The following is a 10,402-nucleotide window of genomic DNA, read 5'->3' on the forward strand; positions in this document are numbered from 1 at the left end:
CAAGATGTAACCCAGCCATATGCGATCAGGCTGGGAAAGATTCCCTGCCCGGCATAAAGCGGTTGGATGACGACTGGAACGTGGTGATGAATTTATCAGATGACTGCACTCCGAGACGGTAGGTGGCAGTATACTTCGTTATCATTGCTTTAAAGCCGCCATTAAATCCACATTAAATCACCTTTGATTCACCAAAATGGCGACTCTATTAAGAAGACTTTCTGTAAGTTTATTAGAATGTCCCAAACGCAGGTGATGTTAAAATAGGAGAGTTTGTCAATAATAGTTTTAGTTTAGAGACGTTTAAGCTGATGCAAAAGCGGGGTGGACGTTAACTTGGTGTTAAAATAATACTGTGTACAACTAATGGCAGCAGTAATGATAATAGGATTTAATAAAATGTATGTATTCTTTGATAGACGTCGATAGTAATATCAAAATTGTTGTATATATTGCTATATATAGCACTGTACTGCAGTAGGCAAGGGTAGCGTAAACCTTGCATTTGTACAGTACAGCTTAAAGCTTTGGTGTATACCATGCTGTATAAATAGCGATGAATACAAATTCATAATTTGAAATGCAGTGACGTTAAATTTAGATGTAGGCTATATGTTGACAAATTGCTGACGTTGACAGTAGTATTAGTAACTATGCATAGATAATTATACATAACATAAATTCAGGTTTTTAATATTGGGTTTTTTTTAGCAAGTGAATCCAGAAAATCAATAACTTTAACATAGTTTGTTGATGGTTGCCCAGAATATAGAATTAAATTTAATATCCGTAGTTTGCTGTCTCTTCATTAATGCAGAGTCTGCACTTCAGAAAAACTGTACATGACCCATACATGAAGTTTAATATTAGATATATTATTCTATATTCGACTTTTCTTACTTCTACATATTTACTCTTAAGTTAATGCTTAACAATTATCTCAGATGTTAGAAATGGAAATTGCTTTGAGATGGAACAGACACTCAACTCCTCTCATTTAAAACATTAGTGTTGTTGGATTTCTGGCTGTTCTTACGTGTCCAAGTTTAGCCAGTTATGCTTGTTTCTAAGAGTCTTAATTGGCACAAGTAAAACAAGACTACAAGAGTAATACCCCAGACCAGAATCCAGCCCATTGCAGCACACACACACACACACACACACACACACACTGTGTGCAATTTATGGAGTCTGTGGACTGTGGGAGGATTCCTATGCACAAACGGGAAAATGTACAAACTCCACACACAGATTCAGGCTGGTATTCTAACCCATCTATGAATGTTTAGGGCAGCATTGCTACCCTCTAATTATTTTGTTTATACTTATTACTTATTATACATAATACTCATTTTAATAAGTATTGCATAAGTATTACATAATAACTACTAAATATACAATGATTTATTTGAACTTACAACCGTCATGATTTGTTCCATTCCCCCCCCCCCCCCCCCCCCCCCCCCCGCCCCAGGCTTCCAGGGTTATTTCAGCATCTGTTAAAGCTGCTGTTTTAGGTGCTGGATCCGTGCACAAGTGCTCCAGGATTTTCGCCAGTGATGCCGTCCACAAAGCTTGCTTCTCAAATGGTATGCTGCTAAGCTTAAACTTAGGAGGAAGGGAGACTTCTGTGTGATAACGATGCTTTAGAGTGTGCTTAAAAATTTTCATGATTCCTTTCCTGATATTGCATGGTACAGGACAGCCTCAATTAATAGGGACATAGACCTCAGATGATGTCAGAAACATTCCTGAGTTTTTGCTGGGCAGGCGCCTGCGTTAAGCTAAATTTATTGGCAAATTTAGGGAACTATTGCTAGACTTTCTTAGCCTTGTGGCACAGGGCATCATCCTGCTGAAAACTCCATTTGCAGATGGATATGCTCATGTACTGCAGTCGGCCTAAAGACTCCATAGTACATCTGTAAAAAATGCTTTGTACTTCTGCTGGCATTTGAACAATCCTTTCTTTCTATATTGTTGTATACTACTGAATTAACTTCACTTTACTTGGTAGGAAGGGGAGGCTTTGAAGAAATTCTGTGGACAGTGTAGCCTTTGGTTGAATGCTGACTGTGTCTGTTCCCCTGGGATGATGAACTGTGTATAGATGTTAGCAGTTTGTCCAGTTGTGAATGATGGATTCATAAGATTTCAAATAGAAAATTAAAAAGAGAAAGAGGGCTTGGGGGTTTTGTAGACTCCAACATTGTCACAAATTGTATGTGCACTCTTTGTTATTTGTTCTTTAACATTTTAAATGAGAATACTAATACAAAGCATTGCACTGAACTCCAAGAAGTCACTGTTAGAAAAAGAAAGATTAGTGATGTGTGCTATTCTATCGGTGCTGCAGGCTCTCATTCGGTAAATGTGATGCATATATTGCAGCATATTTTATGCAGCCATAAATAAGTGTGAAACATTTTATCAGTAGGTCTTTTTTCATAATTAGGTACCATATCTGAGTGTGTTGCATCTATGAAATGCAGAGGAACTTTGGAAGACACTGTGTTCAGTCTGTACAAACCAACACAGCATGTAAAATATGGGACAAATTTGGGCTGCGAGGCGCAGATCACCTTGTGTGTGGGAGCAGATGTGACGGCAGAGTATGGCGTCAACCATTGGGTATCTGGTGATTTTCAGCACACGATTAACGTGTCTGCATGCAATTGTATGTCACAGCAGAAATTAAAACATGTTAATTCCCATGTTTGTGAAAATACCATATACCTGGTAGTGCCACTACCTAGCGAATGTTGCATGCCGTATGAAAGTCGTCATGAGTAAGTTTTACCAAGTAAAAAAAACTTTACCAAGTTTGTATGGCATTAATAACCAACCCAGATTCACATGCATCCCCAAGTTTATTTCACCCTACTAAGTCCTATTCTATTAATATCCTATTCTAACATATGTCAAGTTTAGCACGGGGCCAGTCATAAGGCTCTTCCAGAGTTTCGACAGGCTGTTCAACTGTTCAAGATCTGAAACATTTTCCCCCGAAATGTGATATGCAAGATATGTATCTTATGTACCTAGTACTAGAAATACATCTTCGGAATTCCAGCACATGGAATTTCAGGTATAAAATGCAGTGAGAGCCAAAATTAAAAATATGATGTTTGAGTAAATAAAAAAGAAAAACTGACTCAAGGCCAAATGTTTAGGATGATGATGTAATCTTGTTTTTTTCACTTGCAGTTACTTGCAATTCAAACAGTTGCTTTTGTTGACAAGACCACAACCCCAGGAGTGGTCTGTAGTAAACCCCATCAGATATAACAATGAGAAAGATTTATGCAGCTAAATGACAGTTGAGGTATATGACATTTAACTGACACTTTACTTGCAGAACTATTTGAGGTTCCACTTTATGCTGTTTTCCTCTGATATTTCATCTGCCTCTTCCCTGACTCTGTTACTACCTGCTTCCTGTTATTTTACAGTGTATAAACAGAGTTGCTGAACACAAAGATGGATTCTGCTAGCATTTTAAATGTTTCACCCAGTTTAGCGTAAAGTGCATGACATACTGTAGGTGCTTGGCAGTATAGTACAGTGTGGCTGATGCATGCAGGTGAGGGTATAAAAGAATATGGCAGGGCTCCAGTTTGAGGGCCAGCTTTTATGGTAACATGCAGAATGTCTTCTTTCTTGTGGTTACTTTTCGGTAGTTCGGGCAGAGTTCTTTTTCAGGGTGGAAGTACTTGTATCGATGCCTTTATTGGCTTCTTCACACACTGGCATAATGGTAGAGTTTGGGTTTACAGAAATCGTTGCATTTTGCTTGATGACAAAATCAGGCTTCAAGTGAAATTTGTGCCCTGAAAAACCGTATTCTCTAAGTTGTCGAGGATGAGCACCAAATCTGACTGACCAATCAGGAACTTCAAACTAAGCTTTACTTGTGTTTACCTTGTCTTCATTAACTGTGGAAGGCAGATGAGTATACGTAAAATGTCATTTTCTGTAGTATAGGCTAGCCTTTCCTGTCATGTATTGTCTGGGGGTCCCTGAGGATTGGGTTGGGGGGGGGTTACACTATAGGTTAATTCTTTTTTGTCTTTATTAAGATATTAAGTAAACTGAGAATGATCAGTGTTTATTTTTTTTAGGTACTGCGCGGTGGGCTCCTGCAGTAACTCAGCATGCACCTCACTTCAAAGGCACAGCTGTTCACAATGGAGAGTTTAAAGAGATCAGTTTGGATGACTACAAGGGCAAATATCTCGTCCTTTTCTTCTATCCCTTAGATTTGTGAGTATTAAGTTTTCGGAGGTTCAGGTCTTCGCATGTATATCAGAAAATACCTGCACAGTAAACAGGAGTGAAATGCATCCTGTCTGGGCCTTTAAATGGATTTGGGCTCCTTGTTTCATTCCTCTAATCTCTCCGACTTGTATTTTTTTTTTGTCCGTATTCATCTTAATGTCTTTTTGTTTTTATTTTGTTTTTTTCTTCAAGGTAAAGCAGTAGAAAAAATAGAAAAGTCGTAATGTTTCTACCCTTTTATTCCTAAATATAAAGCAACTTTAAATTCTAGCAGTTTAATCCTTGTAGTATATTTATAAGACTTTCATTTTACAGATTTTTTTTTCTTTCTCTCCCCTGTTTCCAGCACCTTTGTCTGCCCAACAGAAATAATTTCATTCAGTGACAAGGCCAGCGAGTTCCACAGCATTAATTGTGAAGTTCTTGGTGTGTCTGTAGACTCGCAATTTACCCACTTGGCTTGGGTAAACACTCCGAGAAAGGTGGGTGTAACTATCGTCATGTGAATGTCCTGTTTTATTTTGAATTCAGCAAAAGAAGACTCAAGGCCATTCAACTCATTTTACTTGCTAAGACATGAAGCGGCGGCAGAATTTTATACAGTTTTATATAAGTTTAACATTTTAACTATGAAGTTTATTCCTAGCCTCCACTATCCTGGGGAAAATAATTCGAATTACTTCGAGCTTGAAGAATTTATGGAAACACCATTTTTCATTCATTTGTCAGAATTACATTAGCTAAGCAATCTGCTTTTTTCCCTAGACTGGAGGACTAGGTCATATCCACATTCCCCTGCTGGCAGATCTCAATAAACAAGTGTCCCGGGACTATGGAGTACTTCTGGAAGGCCCGGGTATTGCACTGCGGTATGTTGTATGTTTTTTTTTTTTTTTGTTTTATTAATGAGTGGCCCCTGAAACCAATTAACATTTATAACAGCAAATCATAAAATGCGCGCATGTTTAACTTAGAGCTGTAACAGTGAGTTGATTGAACTCTATGCGACAATTCGAAACGATGCTTTTTAATTTTCTCGATTACTCTGCGATATGGCGGATGGTAGACCGCACATGCAGGATGAGGGTCAAAATAAAGAGCGAAAGCATCACTTGTGTGGAAGCACTTAATATTAAAAGGGAGTGGGAATGCAGTTCTCTGTCAGTATTTCAAAGCAGAACTTAAATACACCTTAAAAGAAGACATTCAGGTTTGACGGACTCGCCCAGTAATGCGAGGTTAGCCATAGATATGTCCCATTCAGCCTCTCAAAGCAGCCTAGCCTGTCTTTGTCATCACTCTGACTTTATTTATTTTGCTTATTGTGATAGCGATTATTTTGTTAATAAAATGCGGGATACCTCATTGCTTAGTCACATCATTTTATATAATACGGTACATAATATCCATTATTTTTTGTTGACATATTGCACATTTTGAATAGGGATGAACGAGACTAGAAAGGTCAAATTATGATATTTAGGAGTTGAAAATTAACTATAGAACCAAATGTAGAACTATTCCACCTTTAACTTATCTACCAACAGAATCTGTCAAATAATTCTGTGCTATTAGATACAGCAGTGCCGACAAATTGCTCGCTTTTGCTCATTGTCACTATAAAACACATGATGTTTCCATACAGCGGGATTCAAATGGCTTTTTATGACCAGTTTTTCTTCTTTTTTGCTTATTTTTTCATAAACGCGCCACACAGCCTATGAATCAGTGCAACAGAAAGGATAAAAATGATGTGGTTCTGTCCGAGATCGCATGCAGTGCTCATGCAAAAGCGGTAAACTTTAGACTAATTTTTTAATACTTATGCTAGATAATGACGAAAAGGAACAATAAAATTGCAAACCTTGCTAAGTTTGGTTCCTGTAACAAAGTAAAGTGTTTCAGCGGAATTAATTAAGGGTTTGAATCTTGCAGACTATCGCAGTCTATATGACGATTATATGCGCATGAAATGCCTTGTTGATATTAACACATGATCACACATCATGCCAGTCTAGTGGTACAGCGGCGTACTGGGTAGTTCCTCTTTGTGTGTGGGGTGCCTCTTCGGCGCATCCGCCGACTTCCTTATACTGTCAAAAACATTGAACTTGAAGTGAACTGGAGTGCCTAAATTGACCATATGACTGAGTGTGCACCCTGTAATGTGTGGTTGGTTCCTGCCTTGCGCCAATTGCAATGTATAGTATAATATAATAGATTTCTCAATTAATCGGTAGATTACTCGATTATTAATATAATCAATAGTGACAGCATTAGTTTATTTTTCAGCTAGTTTTACTTTGAATATGAATTCTTGAACTCTGTTTTTTCTTACTTGTGATTTAACTGCAGTACCCTCTAGACACTTGGATACCACTTGAAGGCAAAGCATTTGCGAGCAGTTTTCAAATATTTGGCTGTTGTTTGACTGTGGCGATTTCGATTACAGATTACGATCTTTAAGTCCAGGTCAAAAGCACACTTGTTGCTGTCAGCTGTACTGTCAGTGCTGTCACTAGCCCCACATACAGCTTCATGTGGTGTTGGAATGCTGGCATTCAGGGACTCCTCATGCCAGTGCCCCCACTTGCCTCCCCCTCTTGGCACACTGCCATTACTAGGCCTGCCACGGCTTATTTATTGCATGCACCCTGGTGTCTTCCAGTGTCGCATTTCTGTTCTGTCCTTAACGCACTTTTCCTTATCTGAGGTGGGGAAAAAAGTACTTCATACCGTTTCATCTTCTATTTACTATGTGTACAATTCACATTTGAGAAATAGAAACTATAAAAATATTTAAGTAGAATTATAACTATGTAACATTCTATGGATACTTATGAAACCATTTAAAGAACGTCATTTAAACGTCATTTAAGAAGTTTGCCTCCTGAATTAAGCCTGTTTTTTTTCACTCAACATTTCTTTATGATATATAGAAAGGTACAACATCATAATGTAATGTCTAGTGGGACTATAGTGTGCTGTCATATGTTGGGGTCCTGGTGTGCCTGGATTCCTCATGTCTTGTCTTCCCACCTTCCTCTCTCTCTGTTATGCTGCTAGAGCTTTTTTTGGTAGCAGAAAATGTTGGTGCGTGACACAAAGAAGTCCATTTCAGGACGTATTTCTTCAGGAATAAATATTCATCTTGCATTCACATGGCATGCCTAATGAATACTCTCTCTTTTACAACTTAAATTATTTACAACTTTGTAAACTGAGCCTTAAATGCATGAGGCCGAAGACCATTATAACAAACCAGTGGTTTCCTGTATGAATTTATGATTAATTCAACTCTCAAGTTCCATAAAATCCACTTGTTTTTGAGATTGGATATTAGAATCAGAAGACCAAGCAGAAGGCACAGAAAATGCCAAGTGTCTAAATGTGGTCCACTAGCTAAGCAGAGATGGTTAAACAGTTTCTCTGCATATCCTGAAACCAGTAGGACCATCTTAAGAGCATCTGCTGATGGAGAACCTTGAATGCTATGTAATTCAGGTTTTGTTGCAGGCTGTTGATTAAAGGATCAAACTGACAGACTGGTTCAAGTAACTTTCGATATGTTTGATTTATCGCTTGATTACCTGTCATACATTTCCCCATTCAATTAAAATGCACTTCTGCTTATGTGACCGCAACTATATTTATGGTTAACTGGTCTCTACTACTTCTTCCTCAGGGGACTGTTTATCATTGACCCTAATGGAGTGGTGAAGCACATGAGCATAAATGACCTGCCAGTTGGCCGCAATGTTGAGGAAATATTTCGTCTGGTCAAGGCGTTCCAGTTTGTCGAGTCTCATGGGGAGGTGTGTCCTGCTAGTTGGACCCCAGACTCCCCAACAGTAAGTATTCTCAAACAATTCCAACTAGGTTTTGTTTCCTAAGTACTGTGCTGATCTGAGAAATCACTCAATGTTCGAGGAGATGATATATGGATGCATGTCACTGTAGTTGCAGAATGTCGAGCTTCACGGTGTAGTAACTTAATTTTATTATGACGTATATCCTTATATTATAGGGTTGGGTACATTCATTTTGTTTTCTTTTTCAGATTAAGCCAACTCCTGAAGGGTCAAAAGAATACTTTGAAAAGGTCAACTAGAATTATTAATTTGTGTGACCCATGACCATTAAAAGCTGCACTGATAATTTAGAAATTTACATTCTGTTGTGTTGAATGTGTTTAAGGAATGTTGAAAGTGTAAGGCCAAGCCAGATGTTAGCATAATTGGATTCATATATGTAGCGATTTCAAACCATCAGCTGTGATCTGATTGAAATTTTGAATGGATATTAGGAATGATAGAATTGAATTTGGCATTTATCTATGCAGGTATACCTGTCTTTCTAGAAATAATGAGTATGCCCACCATTTATTTGTAGTTTTTCACCCAGACATATAAAGTCTAAAAAATGTAAAGTGTAAAGATAAAAACCAAAAAAATATCTATAAAATGTTTCTCCTGCATTTGTGTGAGCTGCTTCTACCATGTGAGAATTTTCATTAAACACAACAACCAATAATTCAGGTGCAGTTTTATTTCTGTAGTTTCTGCTGTGAAAATAGCTAAATGGATTTGGGCACGCCCATAAATATTAGTTGTGCCTTGCACTTTACTCTTTGCATTAGACCATGACGGCAAAGAATGTCATTGTGTACATATCGTGACAATATTACAGGCGCTTCACGAATCTGGCTGCTGTGGGTGGGTTGCAAGGAAAAGCCACTGCTCAAATACTCACATTGAGTATTTTAAAGTTCAAATGAGACATGATGTAGATGCTGAGGCCAAGTGGGGAAAAAGGAGCTATGGTCAGTTGAGATCAAAGCTGAATTCTGTCCTCAATGCCAAACAATACATCTGGCAGAAAGCCAACGCAGCTTGTTATCCAAAGAACACCCTAAGTACAGTCAGGTAGTGGTAGGATCTTGTGGGGGTGTTTCTCTGCAGCAGGGATTGGTGCACTCGTCAGCATATAAGGAAAAAGCAATGCCACAAAGTGTCTTCAGATTCTTGAAGAAAACCCACTGTCCTCTGCCAGGAGGTTGGGAAGTAAGGTGGGAAGACATTTCATCGTTCAACATGACAATGACCCAAAGCAAATTGACCATACAGAGGCTGAAGGAGAAGGTGAATGTCCTTGGATGACCTAGTCAAAGCCCAGTCTTAAACCCCACTGAAAATCTGTGGAATGACTTGAAGGTTGCAGTTCACCTGTGGGCAGGCTACTGAGAGTATTTTCTCTGTATTTGCCTTATTAGTAATTATTCAAAGCCATATCTAAAATAATTGGATCTTGGATCCAAAACAATGTTGGACAAACACATTTTACACCTCTCGTCTACATTTATGCCTGATATCAAGCTCAAGTAAGTCAGTGTTATTTTTTTTGCCACCTAAATACTAACCCAGAGCTACATAAATATCCCATGTCTCATTTCTGCAATCCAGAATAAAAAGAGATGAGTTCATTTATATTCTTTCTTCGAGTTGTCTGGCCTGGATGCCTCATTACTCATGTCCAGATGAAATTCTTCAAACGAATTGCGATGGGGTCTTCATCTGAACTTCCAGGAAATTATTCAATTTCCTTCCATACCATCTGATTCAGACTTTTTTTTTTTAACAAGTGTTGATTCTTGTATCATGTAGTAGTAGCAGCAGCATATTACTTGGATGGTAGCTTACACATTATTTGACAATTTAATCAAACAGGTAGCCTACTATATTTCCAGCAGACCACACAAACACTATGAAAAACACAATTATTTGAATACATTTTTAGATGATGTGCAGCCAGTTGACTCTGCACTCAGGATTTTTGTTAAAGAGTAGAATGTCTTACCAGCATTCTCCTTTCCTGGGTGCTGTTTGGGGGAACAGCCTGAGCTACTCTGTATAATTCTTCCATTTCTTGATGGCAAAAAGACTGAACTGTTCAAGGTGATGTTCAGGGACAGTGACTGTTTGCTTCTCCTAATGTGTAGGTGGTCATAACGCTCTCTGACTTGCTTTGAAAGTACCTTGTTCTTTGCTTCAGATTCCATTGCCCGAGGGACCTTGCAGATATAGGTGGTTTTTAACTTAAAATTTGTCATTTATAACTACTGCTG

At 38.3% G+C, this 10,402-nt stretch overlaps 1 protein-coding gene across 1 annotated transcript; it reads left to right on the top strand.

The window, feature by feature from the left end:
• The first annotated feature begins 132 nt into the window (after positions 1 to 132).
• prdx3 (peroxiredoxin 3) lies at positions 133 to 8,811 on the top strand. Its single transcript, XM_049007156.1, has 7 exons — positions 133 to 223; positions 1,475 to 1,589; positions 4,122 to 4,263; positions 4,625 to 4,760; positions 5,044 to 5,147; positions 7,964 to 8,129; positions 8,339 to 8,811. Exons 1-7 carry the CDS (start codon positions 197 to 199, stop codon positions 8,387 to 8,389), a joined length of 741 nt encoding a protein of 246 aa, XP_048863113.1. The 5' UTR covers positions 133 to 196; the 3' UTR covers positions 8,390 to 8,811.
• The last annotated feature ends 1,591 nt before the right edge of the window (positions 8,812 to 10,402 follow it).

The sequence above is a fragment of the Brienomyrus brachyistius genome, chromosome 3 (assembly GCF_023856365.1).
Source record: "Brienomyrus brachyistius isolate T26 chromosome 3, BBRACH_0.4, whole genome shotgun sequence".
NCBI classification, from domain to species: Eukaryota; Metazoa; Chordata; class Actinopteri; order Osteoglossiformes; family Mormyridae; genus Brienomyrus; species Brienomyrus brachyistius.